Raw genomic sequence first — 19,981 nt, 5'->3', positions numbered from 1 at the left:
AACACCCGCCCACAGCGAGACTGGTGCGCGTGCGTATTGGCCGCGGTCGCCCCCGTCGCCTTTTTTCTTCTGGCGCATGCGCAGAAGGATGTGCCGGCTGCCTGCCTGGCCCTACTGGGCATGCGCGCAGCCGCTTGGTCTCATGACTCTCCCGGTGCGCATCAGCTGAGGGCCGCGCCTGCGCAGTGCGCGCGCTGGCGACGGTTGGTGCTGCGCGGCGGGGCCCGTTCCCTGGCGGCGGTTGGGGCTGCCGCGCGCGCCGGCGGGGCGCCGGCGACGGCCCTTCCCCCGCGCTGAGGTAAGCGGCGGCGGCGGGCAGCCCCTGCGGGGCGTGCGCGCTCCCCGGGCGGCACAGGCCGCTCGTCCCGTGCCTTCTCCCCCTCCCGCGGTGCCCGCGGCATCGCCGCGTGTCGCCCACCTCCGGCGCGGGCGTCCCGCCGCGGCGCCTCCCGTCTGCGCCTCAGCTCTGCGGCCGCCGCCTCGCCGGGGCCTTCCGGGGGGTGTTGGCGGCCAGGCGCTGTGCGGTATCGTTGCAGTGGAGGCTCACCGCCTCCAGTTGATGCGTGATAAATTTCCTCTTTGAAATAAAGGCTCCTATTTTTCTTTTCCAGTTCTTCGGAGAGCTGAAAAATGTCTGGCTTTCTTGAGAGCTTGAGGTGCTCGGAGTGCGTGGACTGGGGAGAAAAACGGAACACGATCGCTTCTGTTGCTGCAGGAGTGCTAGTGCGTACAGCCGCTTTCGTAGCCTACTGGGGCTTTTTTGCATGGAGTTAACTGCCAGTGAGCTGAAAATTAGGCGTTTGGAAGCAAAAGGAAGAAGGGGGGGGGGGTATATTGGCAGTGTACGTAGCAGCAGAGTTAGAGCCTACGCCTAGCTAGGCCTTTGCATCCAAAGAATGCTTTCCCAAACGAGGTTAGCTCTTCAAAAGAACAATCTTAGCTGTTCTATAATGTTTTCTGTAGAGACGTTTTAAAGACGCACTAGGAACTTTCTCAGCTTTTACCTGTATAACGTGCACTAACTCTCAGGAGGTATCTCGCTGGCTTTGCGTTTACTATTGTTCCTAATGAAGTTGATAGCAAACCTGGTTGTGCCTTAGTTGAATCTAGACTGGACTATAACAATGGTTTTATATATTAATGTTATTTTTGGTAGGGTACTCGTATACTGATAAAAAGGGTTATGTCTGTATTTTAAGCTCCTGTGGTTTTTTAAATAGTTTTTTACAGGTTGGTGGATAATCATAGATGCGGCTGTAAAATACCCTGAAGCGGAAGAATTCAACCATTCGTACCATGCTTGTGGGGTTATAGCCACTATTGCATTCCTAATGTAAGTGTAATTTCTTGATCAGAGCTACGCACTCCTAGAACTTAATCTGTGCAATTAATAAAAGAACACATAGACTTTAAAGTGAGAGGTAACAAAGAATAAAAAATCAAGTTAGTATCTAAAGCATCTCTAATATCTATCCTATTTTTTATATTTATAGGAAGGAACCATTTAAAAAAGTTAAGGGTGTGTTGTACAGATCCAAGTTTTATTAGTTTGTATCGGGAGAAATGACTTTTTCAAGTTTTACCCGTGTCCCCCTTTAAAAAAAAAAACTACAAAACATTTGTAAGAAAGAAAGCACCACCCGTTTTATATGGGTTTCTGAGAAGTTTCTCCTGTTGCTTATAAATGTTTACATCTTGTTTCACCAGTGCTACCTAGTTTGATCTTGTTTTGCTTAAACAGGATCAATGCAGTGTCTAACGGACAAGTTCGGGGTGACAGTTACAGTGAAGGCTGTCTAGGACAAACAGGTAAGGTGATTTTTAAAAAATTGCAAATTATAAAGCCTCTGAAACAAAAGCATGTTGAAAGTTACAAGTATCTGTACTCGGACACGGGCACAAAACATCCATACACAAAATGTCTTTTTTTAAGGTGCACGGATTTGGCTATTCATCGGTTTTATGATGGCTTTTGGATCTCTGATCGCTTCCATGTGGATCCTTTTTGGAGGCTATGTTGTCAAAGGTAAGACGCGATACGGAACGTGACCTGACGCATTTTTGATAATTTACTTCAAAGTATTTTAAATGTCTGTTGAACTTTAGAACTTGGTTTCAGATTGTTTCTGGGAAGGCCCATTTTTAATATTTTGGTTCCCTGAGCGCCCCTATTCCATACTATGTACTATTAGCGAAATTTCTATTCCTTAAGAAGGTTATTGTTAGTCTGCTTTCTATAGAAAAAGGCTGTTAATCAGCCTCATTAATCATATCACTGCCGTTTCCCATGTGGCCCAGAGTTGTGTTCTTAAACTGCTGAAGTTTATGGGAATAATTCCCTGTGTAAACACTTAATCCTAGAATAAAAATGATCTGAGTTAATGTACATTCATTCTTTTCAGCTTCTGCATTACTCAGTTCACGGGGAATTTTCAAGGAAATCTAGGTGTGTTACTTGCATAGTTGTGCTACTAAAGCGCACTCACATTTTGTATGTTGTCATTATATATAAATATATATGCATATATTTATACATGCACCCATGTGCCCTGTACAGGATGTGCAATCCCTCAGGATAATTACACTCTCTGAGATCACTGCATTTGAAATGTACGTTTTAGGTTAGAGTGCAGGAGAAGCTTCCTCTTGTGAAATAGCCCCTACATCCGTTTTAGAGTTGGAAAGCTAACTGCATAGGGGTGTGTGTGCAAAAGGTATTGAATTAACTTTCCAGTGTGGGTTAGCCTTATGCTTAGTCTTCTGTTTCACACCAGTTGGGACCATGGACCAATAGAGATTTGGGGGGGGGGGGGGGGGGTCATCTTGTTAGAGAATGAAAGACATATACCAGACACATAATGTTATCCAGTTCCAAGAAAGAACAATCCAGGTTAGGCAGATTTGTTATGTAGCAGCGCCAGTACTAAAAAATTGTTGGATTAGGTGCGGAACCTTGCTCATTTAACAAATACTGAATTTTAGAATATTTTTTACCATTTTTGCAAATGTATTTTCCTAGCATCTACACAAGTACCTGAAACATTACAGTTTTATAGTTTTTATTTTCCCTCATTATAGCTTTCAATTATTTTTAGTTTGCAACAATTTGCAATTGTCACTTCATCTCTGTATCTATTAGAGGGGTCAATTACAATATGATTTCCTATCAAATTCATTTCTGCGCAACTGCTTAACAACACGCAAGTCCTTTCCAAGTATTCTTTTTAAGTGAAACTTGTATCTTTGCTAATATAATACAATTTAGTGTTTCTGAATGTCAGAGACAGGCTAGTCTTGAAGAGAAAAAGGAATTCTGAAAAACTGATGGGATTTTTTTTTTTTTTTTTTTTTTTTTTTTAAGAAAAAGCAGTAGTATACCCAGGAATAGCTGTGTTTTTCCAGAATGCATTCATCTTTTTTGGGTAAGCCTGTTTTCCCTTGTTCATTTCTCATGTAAATTTATTTTTAACAATTAAAACTGAAACTTACTATAATTGATTTTCCTTAAGCCCTATTTTGTAACTAGATATGTGTGGACAGACTGCGGGTAGAGTCAGTAATGCCCTGGGTTCAGTCTACATAGGTTGCAGAATCAGGACGCAGATTTACAAGTACTGCAACTTGCTCCCTGAGATCGTATATCTAAAACATTAGGTGTTTAGTCTGCTCCCTTATGTACATATGTCTCTTTGTTCTGTTTTAAACAGAGGACTGGTCTTCAAATTTGGTCGCACGGAAGATTTGTGGCAATGAACACAGCTATGGAAGCGCATTGGCCCTGTCATTTTTTTAACTGCACACGCCCAAAATTTTGTAAAACTTGTTTTGTAAACAGTAACCTTCAATTGTGTCTAAAGATAAAAACAGGAAAATTTAAATCACAGTGCTAACAATTCTGCTTCTATTCTGTTTAAAATACTTTTTTTTTTACTCTTGTATGTTGATTTAAATGTTGTAATGTTTTTGACAAATGTAAAATTGATACAAGTAACAATGGAAGTCACTTTTATGATTATGAAGTTTGCTACAAGTAGTACAGTAGAGAAAGGTTGTATTTAACCAGCTATTTCTATGATGTTATTTGCAATCCCAAACTGTTACTAAAAATACTTTAAAACAACTTTTTAACATTTATTTATTAAATATTTCCTATATCTGGACACTAAACACTTCAATTTCAAAATTTACCTGTGTGTGGCTTTTCTTGCATAACATGGAATTATGCTGCTTTTTCCCCTTGAATATTTTCTTTGGCCTGTGGTGATATTGCGGAAGTCTCTGGACAGTTCAACTTTCTGTTGCTGTGGATGATGTTGTAGAGGCACAAATACGAATTACGTACCTGCGCTAGATGGAAGTAGCCCCTTCACAAAATTTGTTCTCAACTCTGTTTTAACCCCTGCAAAACAAGGGACTGATGCTCCTTCAGATGATAGCTAGAGCAGGGACAGTCATGATCAGGGAGAATTTTGATCCTGCAGCTCTTCCTCTATCTCACAGTTCAAGTGCATATGTTATCTACCTCTTCCTATATGTGTATTGGGGGGGCTAGTTGCTTAAGAAAGTGCTGACAAAAGAGATGCGACAGAGTGGGGGAAAGAGAAGGAATAAAATACTATTCCTTAAAAGCAGCACCACTGCTAGAAGTCATCAGAAGCAATTTGTGTTACAGAAGTTGTGTTCATTTGGTTACTAGAAAGCAAGAAACTGAAGTACACCATTTGAACCTGGATTTGAACATTACAACGTTAGTAGCATGTTAGGTGTGAGATAATGCAAACATACAAATGTGTATACAGGCTCAATGTCACGGTATCAGCTGTTGACATAATGGAACTATGGCATCTCCTTGGCAAGAAACTCTTCATTACAGTTAATGGAAGTGTGAGAAGGGTTGCAAGCAACCATCTCCTTTTCTTAATCCCCAATGAACTGAGGTCAGCATGCATTACTGTAGCGAGCATCAAAGTATTTATCCTTTATCGTCAGTATTACATGTTTCTCATAACTTCATTTTTAAGCAAGTGTGCTCAATAAATAAAAACAATCGAATCTTGACTTTTTTATTACGTAAGCATTTTGACAACATTTTTGTGTCAGCTGTTTTGAAAAGAAGCACCGAGAACCACAGTCCTACAGGGAGTTCCACTTAAAAACAAGGGTTCAGTTGCACAGAATCCTCTGCAAGAACAGGCCTTAACTAATGCACCAAAGACCCATGCTTGTCCCAGTCTGAGTTCTCTACAAGCAGATATCTGCTGTGTTTCATTTAAATCAAAGCCAAGACCTTTAATATCATCTCACTGGCAGCGTTAAATAGATGCTTTTTGAGATAACTTTTTCCCAAGTTGACCATTCTCCCACTATCAGAATAGAAGCCTATGCTCTATTACCAAATTTTTAAATGAAAATCTACGGTATAGAAATGTTATACGTTGGTCCTTAAAATGTTTAAAAAACAAAGCACTTCATTAAAATACTAAAAGAAATTTCAAAATAACGCAGCATAACATACTTCCGAAATTGGGTCTTAACACTGGTTCCTATTACACAAAATTGGGCACAATCCACTGAAATCTGTCATCACGTGACTAGCTCCATTTAAGTCAATAGGATTACTTGAGTAAGGACCGCTCCCTCAGTCTCTCCAGTCTGGAGAGATGACTGTTGTCCCTATCCATACACCTACAGCAGGCCAGAGCCTTTCGGAAAGCTGATCATGGGGCAGTGCAGCCTGCCACCACTCTTTAATTAAAGAGACTGTTCTTACCTTTGCTACTGAATCTCACATACCAGTGCTGCCGCTGATTTCAGGGGCACCACCTACAAGCAGAACACTAACTTCTTGCCATTTGAATTTTCAAACAGGTAGCCTTAGCCAACTACTTATAGATTTTCCCTAACCACTTAGAAAACTCAGGAGTTCAGTCAGGTGAGATGCAGAGTTCCGGCCCTGATCCAGCTCACTTGTCAAGTCCATGCTTAACGTGGCCTTCAGTGGAATTAATTTAGCTTAAAACCAAGTGGTTTAATGCTTAACTAGATCAGAACCAGTACATACACCCTGGAGAACTGTACTTTAAAATACATATTTTGGCTGTTAAACTTGGAAGCTAAATACAGTTTTCTTCTTTACAGTTCAAAAGCATTTTGATTGTCAAGCCATTATGGAAGTGAATGCAGCCAACTTGCTTGTACGCATCCTACAAAAGAAAATATTCAGGGCTAGACCATCGAAGCAGAAAAGTGGAATGCATTATAAGTTTGCATCTGTAAATTTACACTCAGTGTCTTTTAATAGTAACTAAGACAGCTGATTACTATTTTTGCGCATCCATTGGGATGTCTTTTTTGAACCTGAGAACTGATACAGAAGTGCTTTTTCACCCCATCATAGTTACTCATTTTCTATAGTGACAAACAGGAAACTCTTAGGCAAATCTGTAATTTGGGTTCCTTCATTCAAAATCCAACAGCCAAATGAGGAAACTGTGAAGACAAAAAATAGTTTTTTATCAGAATATTTTATGCATCAAATCCGTCTTATGAAAGAGAGGCAAAGGAGAACTTTAGCACCTTCTACTATACCATTTGCTAGCTTCTAAAAATCCCTGTTTTAGATACCCAAGTCTCCTCAGGGATTGCATATGGAGCATGGAGACCAAAGCTGTCAATCCCTGAGGACGTGAGAGTCCATATGATTCAATGCTACAACAAACAAGATGATTTCAGATTTAGCCCCGTGCCCAAGAACGGCTCTGACAATTCTAGCTGAAGTCTACGTACACTCAAAATAGACAAGTTCTGAGCAGCTGATCCATTTCAACCAAGACATTCAAAACTGACTGTGAAATGAAATTATTCTTTTTTTTTTTTTTTTTTTTTTGAATTCAAATACCTAGAGTTCTTTATCACAGTCAGTCAGCACTTCTTGCTTGGTGTTATTTAGACTCCTACATAGTTAATTTTACGTTGAAACTTACCTCCCAGTAAAACTGGTCTTCATAGTACTTCGATACAGGGACGGTCTTCAACAAGTTGAGATTTAAAATGGGACCTATTTGTAAAAATACATATAACTAACACACATACCCATACGGATCAGGGGAAGGAGAAGACTGTGTAACTGGAGTTTTCTTAGCATCACACATTGAAATATAACAGAGATCAAAATACAAACTCACCGCTAAATGCTTCAGCATAGCCCCTTGACTCAAGCTGACCTCAAGTACAGAGAAACTTGCCAGGATCAAGGCCTGGATTACTAAAAATTAACTCTAGGTAAAAGTTCATTAAACAGCCCGCCACATTCTAAATGTATCCCCAAAATCATTAACTTCTTTGAATACACAGGTATTTTTCATGCAAGAAAACAGGCTTATAAGTATTGTTAACTTGTGATTTCAGATGGAAATATCTAGCTTATCAAACAACTGGTTCAACCTTGAATATTTGGTTATTTTTAGCTGAGTTTTTTTTTTTTTTTTCCCTTTCAGGCCACTGAGGTAAATACCTTAAAAGCTTGCTTGGTTAGCTCACCCTCTTAATTATACTTGAGCTAGTGCAAAGGTCGCAGATCAATTGAAACACGACAATTCATTTTAGAGTGCATTTCACAGCAATTTTCACCTGCCATTTCTCCTTTAATCAAGCTAGAATTAATAGCTACAGAAAAACTGTAGCTGCCTTAAAACAGACCAAACATCACATGAGGGACACATGAGCCCTGATGATCCCCAACAACTAGCAATAAAAGGCCTAGTGCCTGACTGACGTGAGCGAGCTACTGACGTTAGTTGAACTTTTCAGATTCATACCAACTGGCCTCAAAAGTGGAAAATACTCTAGATAGCATTTTCTGTCATTAAGACAATACCCAAATATAAAAATATTTTCATCCTCCCACATCTCCTGTCTGAAATCTGAAGGCTGCTGTTAAGCAACTGTTAAAAATAATCTTCACAAATGAAAGAACGGTGCTACTAGTTTGCTTATGTTGAATACATCTCTTCTTCAAAGCCTGGCACGGAAGAGTTCTTGGCATTCCTGTTTCCCAGTTTCTCTACATAAACAAGCCATTTACTTTAGTGCCCTAATTACACTGGTTTCTTTTGCGAAGGGTGCATGGCAGCAGGTGAAATAAATAGGATGACATATCCCCTGCCCCCGAGAAAACGAAGACGATACTATTGAAACATGTTTTTCCATACTGACCTGTAATAAAACCTGACATCAAGGCCACACTGATGGTCAGGCAGAAGGTGCTAAAGTCAATCATGATCAGATATGCCTGGCTGAAAAGGAGAAAGTTGCTGAATTTAGCAATAAGATTGTGAATGAGTCTGCCTCCAGTGGCGCATCTATATAGCATTTTACATCAAAACCTCATATAAAAATTCTGTTATTCTTGAATCTCTATACAGCTGCATTTAAAACTTTCAAGGGATCTTACTGGAAGTCTAATACAGACTTCAAAGGATACATTTTTCCCTTAGAAACCATCACTGTGGTAGCAAAACTTCATTAAGTTTGTGTATTTCCATAAGAATATGACCTGAGGTGTAATGCCCAGATTGGCATTCTTGCCCCTGACTCATAAAGCCTCATCCAGAGGGAGATGCTGAGTGCACAAAACTCTCCCTGAAATTCATCAGAGCTGCAGCCCTTTTCAGCTTCGGCTTTCAGTGAAGAGGAAGCATTTGTCAGATACGCTGTTCAGAAATTTAAAATTTTGTCTCTATATTTCCCCACGCCCCCACTGCATACAAGCCCCCTAAACATGTCACAAAAGCCAAAATGACTCTCTGAAAGAATGCACACATCCCCAAACTTTGCATCCTATGTCTGCTGCGTTTAATATCAAACAAAAAGGCAGAGAGAAAACAGCACCAAAAGCTAATAGTAAAAGTTTGATTTAAAGTCTGCTCAACTCAAAAGTGTTTTTACTGACTTTTTTGGACTTATCTGGTATAAAAGGATTGCTCTCTGATGACTTTCAGGCTCTCTTTATGTAGGCAGGACTTTCTGTATATATGAGAACTCTTCTCAGGGCACACTACATTAATGATTAAATGAGTTTATTACTTAATAGCAAGCACTGATGTACCTTGGTAAATCAGTCCAGCTTTTTATTACAAGGAGAATGACATGGGCAAGAGCTCCCAGCACACCAGGCAAGCCAAAAGTGTAATAAACTCCATCGTGAACCTTGGGAACAGGATTCAAACATCTCTGTGAAGAGGAAAAAGTTCAATTAATACATAGAAACACAAGTCTACTGATGATAGCACATTGTCAATCTCAGAAGAAGAACTCTGGCCTCCCAACCTGCAATCTCACACTCTGGTCAAAAGACTTCAGGTTTCCTAGGTCTAATCTCTTCAAAAGAAAGATCTCCCTTGAAGCATCTTACATTGGAAAAGAAACTTATTTATCTTATACAAAAAGGAACTTCAAATTTTGAGCGTTACCTGTAAACGGTGAGATCCCAATATGGTGATCACACTGGCAAGCAGACCCAAAATCATTGCAATCCAAGGATACGGAATGCTGTGTGCTGTATAGCCAACAGCAACCCCACCGGCTAGCGTTGCATTGCAGATATCGGTCTGTAAAATAACACAACAAAAACACAGAGCGAGAAGTCAATCCTTGCTTGTCTTATTGCAGCCCAACATCATAGAGTGCTATTCCCATGCAAGTAGGATCTTCTTAGTGTGAATTTGGGCCTCTGTATCCTGTGAATTACAATCTTTGAGTACATAATTTCTAAGTTACAATTTCAGTGTTCTGTTTGGGAGACTTATGATTGCTGTCAGGCCAAAGACTTGGCTTTATTTTTACTTAACAGCTATCATACTTCCAGTGTATTCCATGAGTAATCAAAAAACATAGTTTCCCCATGATTTTCTCTCACGTCTTACCATTCTGAGTTTTCCATCTTTCGTGGTCAGAACAGACAAGGCGAAGGCAGTTACAGCACTTACTGCAAGTGCAAAGTAGGTGTTGTAGATTATAGTATTCTTCTTCTCCACAGCTAGTACAGAATTGAAGCTTGGCCAGAACACCCATAGAAAGAGAGTGCCTTGGAGACAAAGACAAGCAACCATTATTTACATACTCTCAAACACAGTGAGCCCATCATAGGTTGTCTCTGAAAGGCTCCAGCTCACATGCTCCATCCCCTGTAACACCCACCCTGTGAACAACAGATAATACTTCACAGTGCAGACAGCCGTGATAGCTGACTGCTATACTGAAACCTCCGCAGACACTTGGTATCGTGCAATGTCACACACATAGCAAAAACACAGCTGTATTGGCATCTAGCTGGTCCTTCAGAGTTGAGAGCCTACAAGAACTGAAGGCTTTTAAGGCAGGATGTGCTTAACGCTTTTCAAGAACGTCTTTAACATCTACTCTGTCATATCTATTTTCCCCTTAAACATTACTGGGAACAATTCCACTGTTCACTTCCTAACGACCAACATCTGGCCTGCTCTGCACAGGTATTTTGAAACAGGTGTTCAATAGCACTGAACATCTACAGCTAGAATGAAACCAGCTTGACCTAAGGTGACTGTGCTTCATCAGCTCAGCTGTACACAGCTTATACGTCTTGTTATTCGTAAAAGAGTCATAATCTCCTGAAAAGCTACTCCCCAGTATAAGGGTTCAAAAGAGCAATTCACTTTCCTCCTGTAAAAAGGATGGACACTGTCACGCTTCCATTAGCCACACCGACTTTACTGTCGGTTAGGAATGAAACCAGGTTCTTCTGAAACCAGGGAGCTAGGCCCTTATTATCAGCATTTAGGAGTCCCCTCCTCTACAGACAAGTTTACTGCTTGACAGCGTACACTCTTCCTGCATGTACCTATGCATATACGTGTGCAGATCAAATTCCAACCAGCAGAGGGACGTAAGTGGCCTCCCACTACATCAGAGTTGGACAACACATTTCGGTCTATGCCTCTGCTCCCAAAGGCTATGAACCTTCTGAGCTCCATGTAGTTTTAAGTGCACAGATAACAGCGCAGATAAGCTGCATTTTATTTTCTTTGTCCAGTCATTACTGCAAAGGGGTTTTAGGCAACTTTCATACTTAATGTTCTATTTTCCATGCCACAGAGGAAGCAGTCCCTTGCGCATTTCATCTTACAAGTAAAATTTTAAATGTTTTTGTTCACGTCAACTAAGAAATGACACAGGCAACGTCACTGTAAAGCAACAATGGTTAAATCCAGCTTCTATCAACCCTGGCAGCCACTGCATTTGCACAGGCTTATCTCGGCTTCTGTTGCTCTCTTCAATCCCTTCTGTGCACCAAGGGAGTGACAACCACGCATGCCCCTCAGACAAGATTTTTGGGCCATTAACCTTGATTTGATCTGAAAAACTGATAGGATTCCCAGCAAAGTGATATTATCTAGCCAGATCATGTTCCTAGCTGCTGTTTTCCTACAAATGTAGTGCTATTTCTATGAAGGAGAAACTTGAGAACCTGACTTCTTCACAAGTTCATTGCTTGTAGTCTATCCCTACAGTCTGAACATGTTTCTTCTCTTTTCTTTAGCAGTACCCTCAATTTGTAGGTAATTCTATACCCTCAGTCTTGGCCCTACGAACTTCCCTACTGCAAGCAAGAAAACAGATGGTGGATGCAGGCTGTTTACAGTCAGTGTTTTGAATTCATCCTTAAAATACGTTTGGGAGGCTCACTACAGCATATTCACTAGAGCAACTAACATGCTAAGTCATGCTACGTAAAAAGCATCTGTAATTTTATCTCAAGTTCAAATGCAATAGTCTCAGAGAGTCAATGGTGCTAAGGTGTTCTTAGAATGTACTGTAGCTTTATGTGCATAGACAGTAGAAAGGTTACAATTAAAAGAGAGGTTAACATCCCTGTCTTCACGTCCATCAGTAAGAGGAAAACACAGGCGTCTTGCTCCTTGTTGCTTTTAGGCTTTCTAGACTCCAAATCCATCTTTGAATCACTGATCCTTTACCTCTTGATCTGTCCCCTCTTCTCCCATTTGCACTCTCCCCCTTACCCATGTTTCTGTCTTCCTGCCTAGAGCAAATGAACATTAGTAGAACTTTACAAAGCGTCCTGTGTACCACATGGTCCACTGAGTTTAAGCCATATTTATATCCTATTTAAAAAACTTAACACTCAGTTGGTACGGTGGGTTTGTTCGGGGCTGAATTCCATCTGTCTGTGAATAAGCACTACATCTGCATCTGTCTCAGAGGAAGCTTGTCAGGTTTATTGGTTTGGAGGCTACAGCCCCCAGATGTTCAAAAAGAAACAACCTTGCCGTAACAGTCTAATACCAACAAATGAAAGGTCTTATGCGTGCTTGAGGTGGGTCTGTTACAACCAAGATACGGGACTAAATTGCCATTTTCGCAATTCAAAACCTATGGTAGTAGTGATGGCTGGTAGAACCATCTACACTAAGATCATTCTCTTCTATTCCCATTGACTAGGTAATTAGTCACAAAAAAAGTCTACTAGTCTCATTGAAACATTCTTACCAATAACTGCTCAGTTATGGAAATAAGAGATTCACATTATGGGTCCAAATTTTCAAGGTGAAGACCTCAGCATTCTTCACTCAGCCCTCCAAGGCAGGATGTAAAAAAGGAACGATCGGGAATTTGCCTGCTCAGTCATTCCTTTCCGCCTGTGTTACCTCAGGAATTATTCACACAGCGATATAATTACTTCAGATAGCAAGCACTTGGGTGCAGCAAGTTGCGCTAAAATTATAATGAAGGCTTTAACAGTGCCTGGATGAGTTAGATTAAAATAGTGATCTCCTGGAATTCTCCAGCAGATCGAGAACTCTGGGAACTCAAACGAGCAGCATTTACATTTCTCTTTTCTTAAACTGGGTGAAGACTGACTGGGAATTACATGACATGGGCTTTCGCAGAAAATCCTTAGTCCAGCTAGTGGCAGTTTTAGTTCAGTTGGTGGCAGTTTTGTTACAGAAGTCATAATAAAAAGGAAACCAAATTGCTTTGGAACTCTCATGCATTCAGCCTGTCATCACTCGGCTCCTTTCTGTGTGCTTGTCTGTATAGTACTCCCCACCCTTCAGTAGGCTTTTATCTTTCTATTTACACTACTTAGGCAGGGACCATCTTTTTATATCTCTGTACACCACCTTGGAAAGCTGAGCCTTGGGTCCAGTTGGAAACTCTATACACTACTGAAATGCCAGTAACGACATCAACTTCGGTACATAGGTCCACTACCAATATGCCTATACAAGCCCAAAGCGTGCAACTTACTTTGGAGCGGGAACAATAAACCTGCCATAGCCTCTCTACTGAGACTGACAAAAGGAAACCAAGCTATGGCCGTTGTAGGGGGGTCTTATGTGCTTGATTGATAGGAAACATGCTGAGACTCACCAACTCTTTGTCAGAAACCACCCACCACACCAACAGCAGCAGTTTTTCTATGCTTGGCTGCATTGAGACCTGCACTTCAGAGGAAAAAGTTTCAGTGAACTGTGGTCAACCCTCAAAAGCCTTCCTCACGCTCTCACTGCAATCTTTCCTTCCAACTGAGACACTGAAGTGAATGCCTTACCCAATATTGACAATAAATCCGACTTCTGGGTACTCGCTTCCTTCTCAGAGTTTGGTGAAGGCTTCGAGAAGCACAAGGAGACTGCCAGACCAAAGAAGGCTCCGAACAGGTGAACATGCATCATACTGGCACTGTCTCCAACCTGTATCAATAGAAAATCAAATGTGTGACTAATTTCACGCCACAGGAACTCTTTGTTGCAAGTCTTGACATAGCTCAGTTTAAGCATGACTCATTAATTAATTTATCTAGGCTCAATGAAGCTCATAAAAATGGATGGTCAAGGCATGGGGAAGGCTATATGCACTACAACCCAATCCATCAGCTCATCCTTTAAGCCCAAGAAACAGCCAATTATGCAGATGTAGAGCTTGCAAGTTTTGGAGTTTACAGTGCTTAAGTGTGCTCCCAAAGTCAGACTTCATCTCTTAGTGAAAACATAGCCCCACAGTCTAATTTGAATCAGATAAAATACACTGGTGGGTTCCTGTCAGCATAGCATCAACATCAAGCTATCAAAAGGCAGCATTTCCAAAGTCCCAGTGAAACCTTTCCCCACATGCCTGGAAATGACAGGACTGTACCTTCAGGAACGTCGTGTTGATCCATCTGCTCAAACGGAAAGCTGTTATTTCCACAACTGTCATCACAATCAGTTGGATAGGATTAGCTTTCCCAAGAACAGCTGAAGAGGAGATGACCACAGCAGTCATACTCACAGCAGCCTTTGTTATGCTGTAATAAAAGAAAAGAGGAAAAAAAAAAATCCAGATCAGGTTAGCCTCACGAGAATGACAGACAGCAAAAGGTACTTAAAACTCCAAAGCCCACCAATACAAGTCTGCCAATACAACTGTACTAATTTGCAAATAGATTAGTATCAGAAGGCCTTGACAAAAAGCGGTCGGTCAGCAGCTCTAGATTATTCCTATTTTAAAATGGACCGCTTACCTTGTCAGATCATCTTCCTTTGTGCTTTGGAACACGGCTTCTGTCAGCACAGACCACTGGACACCAAGTACAATGATCAGGAGATTGAATCCAACGCTGCTAAATCCATATCTTTTCAGGAACGCCAGGAAAAAGCCAAGTCCAAAAATCATCATTTGGTTGACATCTTGAAAGGCTGAACGGCAGAGAAGACCAAGAGAGCAGTGAAGTTATCAAAGCAGACTGTATTTCTGGTAAATAAAACAACCACAATTAACTAAGAAGCCTTTAGATAAAAATTTGGGTGCCCTCGCAGGCTTAAGGTCAGAGCTTGAATCCCCAAAATTCCCAAATCTGTTCTCTTCTCTGCCTCACCACGCAGCCTTGGGCTATTCACCTTACCATGTCTCAAATTTTCCTGTCCACAATTGAAAAATGACAAGATTTATATTCCTATAAGGCACTGGAAGGGCTAACAAGTAAATACTTGCAAAATAGTAGATAACAGCTATTTTTTAGAAAGAGATGAAGCTGTTAAAAGCGCAACGAGAGACAGATAATAACAACCATGTGAGGGGCTTGGTAATGCTTTCAAACTCATCTCCTGCAGTCAGTTTGAAAAAAAAGCAAAGAATCTAACGCTGTAACAAAACCAAATCCATTTCAATGACCGTAGCTTTAAACTAGAGCAACTGGAAAAAAGTCCAGGGCCAATAATATACACTTTTTGTTCTCCTCTCTCTTTAAAAGCCCTGGCACCTTTCTCCTCAGTGAAATCCATCAAGAGGGGACGAGCAGTATGCAAGGTAAAATTCCGTTATGCAGAACCACTTCCAAACGCAGCTCTTTCTGCTAAGAAACATTTCCCTGGATATCATTCAAGTCTCCATACCAAAACAGACAATGCCCATGCTCCGCTTTGATTCCGAACCCCATCTCTCTCTCTCTCTCTCTCTCTCTCTCTCACACACACACACACACAGACATACTCAGAGCATGTCTAGCCAGAAGCAGTCTGGTTTATGTGATATACAAATTAAAAGTTATTGCTAAAAGCAAAGTACATGTTCGGTTTTATAGTCTGTAATATACCGAGGAAAGATCCTGGCAAAAACATCTGAAGATTCTTGAAAAAACTCTCTCTCTCTGTCATCCCCTTGAAGATTATTCCCAGATCTAGTTATTTGCACACGTAGATGATCGCCTGATCAGGGTTAGAAACAGCTCCTCTTGTGCCATTATCTTTTAGTACGTTTAAAGCATCCCAAAGCTTTCTTTCTGATCCATAAGTAATCAGAAAGACAACACCCTTAGCCTGAACTTAATTTTACAAACCTACCTCAGAAGGGATGCCATAGGGGTGGGGGAGTAAGGGAGGGGGCGGAGGACAGAGGGGGAGTTGAGGAGTCAAACAGCAGAAGGACAGCAATGAAGGATGAGGTTATAGCAATGAAATTAGAACATACATTTCTCCTGAGAGATGAATTTAAAGAGCTTAAGCTGGACTTTTCAGGAAAAGGTTATTGTGAACTACTGCTGATTCATTCCTTGCAGGCGTTAGGGAAGAAATGAGGACATCATACAAGTGCCTTCTTGTAACTCATCTGGGTAGGAGAAAAGGGGCAGAGATAGCAGCAAAAGGAGTTCAATATGGAAACCTTTATGCAACCCTGCATAAAAGGAAGAGGTTGTCCAAGATATAAGCTCTTGGATCTGTAGGCCTGGAACTGCCCCTTGGGATATGCTAATAGTCATATTCTCCTATGGTTGTGCAAGCCTCTACACCCAGCAAAATATTAAAATAGATCTCATTTTCCCAGCTATAAAATGGAAAGGGTAACACAAGAATGTCATGAGGATTAATCAGCTCATATTTTCACAGCACTGTAAATATGTCATACGCCGTGGCTGTAGCAAGATCTGCTAATATGTTCCTTGATCAGTGCATAAAATACATGTCTTGGCTATATTTAAACCATTAATTCCAATGCATTAACTTCACTTATGTACATTAAGGATCCAAATGGAAAACACTGCTGTCCTGAATTCTTATTTGGTAGCACAACAGCACCTTTGCAGGCCAAGACCTCACAGGGTTAGGCACTTAACAGAGACAGTGCCTCCTCTCCAAAGTTTACAACGTTCATAGGAGTCAAGATACAACAAACAGGCAAGAGAAAACAGATCAGCAATGCAACTTAGCATCACACACACCCATGTTCACTGTGTTTGCCTTAATATCAATATCTACACACAATATATGGCAAGGTAGGGTGCTTAAAGAATAGTAACATATACACAAGGCTGTCCAGTCACATCTCCATTGCGCTGTAAAATAAAAGCACACACTAAGCCCTTCCTTTCACAGCCAGGCTAGCAATCTTACCTGGGTAGGAGATTTTTGATCCGGATGTATCACCATCTGAGAACAAAAAGTAAAAGAGGATGATAAAAACAACTTCCAAAAAAAAGATTAGCCAAGGCACACTGTTTCGGAAATTGCGGTATTTAGAAGGCATTGTGCACTAGAGAGTACATTAAGCACAAGTGCATCAGTATTTCTCTTCTATAAGAACGTTCCAGGAACCTTAAACCAATAGAAATGGGGTGAGGGGGAATAAAAACTCAGATAAAAAGCCCAAGAGGCGTCAGCAAGGAGTAGCTCCTTATCTGTGGCAGGTCAGAAGCTCAGGCTTACCCCAACTGACATGGACTGAAGTCAAAAGTTCTCAGGAACACAGACATATCGAAATGTCAATATGCTAATGCTCCAGGACACTATCCACACAGCATATGAACTGCTGGCAAGCCTTACAGAGCAGCTCAATTGCACAAAGAACATGAACTCATAACAGTAGGATGATGAACTCCGCAGAAAATCATGGACTGATTTACATTACTGGTATCCATCCTCGATCTGAGTCCCTTCCCACAAAGGTCAGGAAAGGTCCAGTTGAGATTCTTAACACAATTCTTGGGTTAGTTAGGCTAGCTGCTCACCCGCCTCCCAGTACAAACCTGCTCATACACAATGGATCCAAACAATACCAGAGAAGTAGTGGGCACACAGAGATAAAGCAGCCTCCCTAAGCTACTGGAAAGGTAGGTCTATCACTCAATGGTATGGCCACAGAAACAGCTACTGTGAACACTGGGCAATCCCCAGGTCCGGCAGTAGCAGATAGACAGCACCATTCAGAGTCATGTGTCTCTGCAATAGCCTGAGTGAGCTGCCAACCCCAAATCAAAGGGGTAAACGGATTGTTTTACATCCTCCTCTTATAGCTGTGGCCTGGAGGGCTTGGGTGCAGCCAAGCTGCAGGCTTTGAACTGAGAACCAAATCACAGATCCACATATTATTGATTCTTTCTTTAATTCAGACTTCACCTGCATCCAGAAATTCATCGACCTCTATTACCACGTTATGCCTATAAGGTACTTATTGCCTTATGATTTCTGAGCCTTTTGGTAGGCACATAGCTAACATACTATGGATTTTTTTTTTTTAAAAAGAAAAAATGGGAGTCTTTTGAGGAGGGCAGTGTGGTGGAAGCTAACTATGTGCAGTATATCTCTATGCACAGGCATTTTAATTTGTTAGATAAGATTATTTTGCTATTGAGGACGGACAATTAATGAGTCCATAATTTGAACGTTCCAATCTTCTCACTATTCACTGTGCTTTTGGCAAACTGAATCTTTCTCTGTTCAGATAGCTTGAGATCAAAACACTATAAGCATGCCTCAGTCTTTCTACTTTGAGGCCACCTCAATTTGAGTGTTTTCCATGATGGGATTTGAGATACTAACAATGCAAACAAACGGACAGAAAGCCACCTACTGGTGAAAGTAATATGTATCAGACAAAAATGTATGCATAAAAATTCCAGAAGTTCACTCATATTTGGTAACTCATCCACACGGAGTCCCGAAAAACCCACACATTCTTCAAAGAACTCCTGACAGCCACATTAGGAAAACGCAGATATACTGCAGCCCCATCAAAGTAACGTGGAAGCATGAGGGGGTGACAGAAAGAGTAAAGAATTTGCAGCTGGAAACGGAGAAGAGAGAAAGGAAAGAAGCTCCTCCAAGTATAAAAAGATAGAAAGGGCGCATTCAAGAAAGAACGTCTACAAGACAAAGTGAAGCATAGGAGAAAAAAAAACCACAGTTTGTCATCTAGTACTGAAAATTTGCACTAAATAACCATCTGAAGGTATTATTTAAACTGACAGTTTCCTGTAACTTCTCCCAGCTCAGAAGTGGAAGAAGTGACTTGATTTCTCTAAACCCAGGCTACTTGGCACAGTGATAGTTTTCAAGTGATTTGTGAAAAGTTTATATTTATGGTGATACTTTGCACTTCCCTCACATTCAATATCAAATGACTTTACCAGCTTTTACTTAGGCCTAATAAAACCCCTATGTTAAGGAAGAAAATCCTTACCTCTCTTTCAGAGACTGCAAAACATTTAAGGGACTTTCCTGAACATGCAGAGCGCCACCCTAATTCTAGAAGCCCAGTGCAGAAAGACCTACATTGAGCTTCTTTTCACAGGAATTCTGTGGTCATGCAGGTAATTCGGACAGAAGCAGAATGAACCAGGTGAACTTTCTCTACATAAGGAAAAGACAACAGCTGAAACAGCGATTCAGAAACTGATTTATCTAACCAATGCAGTGTGCCTCTGTGGTTTAAGAGGGCCATATACCTAATTGGCCCTCATCTGTTTCTTGCAAGGCGAACCCTTAGGACTCCTGCCCAGGCGCAGGATGACCCAGGACACCTTCCGCCGTTTTGCCCCGATGAAACGCATACCATTAGTCCTTCTGCCACGTGTTACCAAACCCCTTGTCAGCCTAACACCCAAAGGGAAAACGCAGCAGCTGCCCCAGAGGCTACGAATCCACCCGGGTTTCTCCCTCGGGACGCTGCAGGCAGACAGCACCGCTCAGAGTAACGTGCCTCCAGCAGAAGGCTCGGCGGCCTCCGCCACAGCGAAACGTCGGCGTCACCTGCAAACCAGGGCTCTGCCCGCGCCCCGAGCTGCGCGGACAAGCGGCCTCGCTCCCCGCCTGCCTGCCCGCCCTATGGGGCCCCGCGCTCAGCCCCAGCGCCGCCGCAGCCTCCTCTCACGAGGCCCGTTAGGCGCCGGGCTCCACGGCCCCGCCGCCAGCCCCAACGGCCGCTCCCCTCGGGCCTGCCGGCCGCCATTGGTCTCCTCACGGAGGCGGGAAGCGGGGGGGGCGGGGGGAGGGGGCCGTGACTAGGCAGCCCCGCGCAGTGACGGTGGCGGCGGCCCGGCCCGGCCCCGCCCGCCGCCCATTGGCTGAGCATCCGTTCCCTCCTCACTGGCCTCCCTTAGGGACTAGCCTCCCATTGGCCGAGGGCCGGTCTCCCCCCCTCCCGTGGGCTCTGATTGGCCCATCTCCAGCCA

At 42.0% G+C, this 19,981-nt stretch overlaps 2 protein-coding genes across 6 annotated transcripts; one reads left to right on the top strand and one right to left on the bottom strand.

Moving 5' to 3' along the window:
- Positions 1–10: 10 nt before the first annotated feature.
- On the top strand, positions 11–4,187 carry TMEM50A (transmembrane protein 50A). Its single transcript, XM_068917342.1, has 7 exons — positions 11–298; positions 612–723; positions 1,221–1,333; positions 1,742–1,809; positions 1,934–2,026; positions 3,362–3,422; positions 3,708–4,187. Exons 2-7 carry the CDS (start codon positions 631–633, stop codon positions 3,751–3,753), a joined length of 474 nt encoding a protein of 157 aa, XP_068773443.1. The 5' UTR covers positions 11–298; positions 612–630; the 3' UTR covers positions 3,754–4,187.
- An 862-nt stretch (positions 4,188–5,049) lies between these two features.
- Positions 5,050–19,776, bottom strand: LOC104143689 (RH-like protein). Of its 5 annotated transcripts, none has more exons than XM_068917338.1 (12): positions 19,256–19,776; positions 18,991–19,160; positions 16,926–16,961; positions 14,561–14,735; positions 14,194–14,344; positions 13,610–13,751; positions 9,924–10,084; positions 9,471–9,608; positions 9,107–9,231; positions 8,215–8,294; positions 6,984–7,057; positions 5,050–6,489 (listed from the first exon to the last, which is right to left on the bottom strand). In XM_068917338.1, exons 4-12 carry the CDS (start codon positions 14,713–14,715, stop codon positions 6,463–6,465), a joined length of 1,053 nt encoding a protein of 350 aa, XP_068773439.1. In that variant the 5' UTR covers positions 14,716–14,735; positions 16,926–16,961; positions 18,991–19,160; positions 19,256–19,776; the 3' UTR covers positions 5,050–6,462. The 5 variants fall into 5 exon arrangements, with proteins under 5 accessions (XP_068773439.1, XP_009672642.1, XP_068773438.1 ...); XM_009674347.2 differs by having other exon boundaries at positions 19,510–19,776; XM_068917337.1 differs by having other exon boundaries at positions 19,560–19,731.
- Between the last annotated feature and the right edge of the window lie 205 nt (positions 19,777–19,981).

This window comes from Struthio camelus, chromosome 23 (genome assembly GCF_040807025.1).
Source record: "Struthio camelus isolate bStrCam1 chromosome 23, bStrCam1.hap1, whole genome shotgun sequence".
Taxonomy (NCBI): Eukaryota; Metazoa; Chordata; class Aves; order Struthioniformes; family Struthionidae; genus Struthio; species Struthio camelus.
This window is presented reverse-complemented; position numbering and strand designations above follow the sequence as displayed.

What these genes read in the sequence shown, in the direction of transcription:
- TMEM50A (XM_068917342.1), top strand. Translation starts at nt 631, where the DNA reads ATGTCTGGCTTTCTTGAGAGCTTGAGGTGCTCGGAGTGCGTGGACTGG. An exon ending in AGGCTGTCTAGGACAAACAG is followed by an intron (nt 1,810 to 1,933) that starts GTAAGGTGATTT and finishes TCTTTTTTTAAG; the next exon opens with GTGCACGGATTTGGCTATTC. An exon ending in AATGCATTCATCTTTTTTGG is followed by an intron (nt 3,423 to 3,707) that starts GTAAGCCTGTTT and finishes TGTTTTAAACAG; the next exon opens with AGGACTGGTCTTCAAATTTG.
- LOC104143689 (XM_009674331.2), bottom strand. Translation starts at nt 17,058, where the DNA reads ATGCCTTCTAAATACCGCAATTTCCGAAACAGTGTGCCTTGGCTAATC. An exon ending in TCAACACGACGTTCCTGAAG is followed by an intron (nt 13,752 to 14,193) that starts GTACAGTCCTGT and finishes CTATTGATACAG; the next exon opens with GTTGGAGACAGTGCCAGTAT. An exon ending in TGGGATCTCACCGTTTACAG is followed by an intron (nt 9,232 to 9,470) that starts GTAACGCTCAAA and finishes TCCTCTTCACAG; the next exon opens with AGATGTTTGAATCCTGTTCC.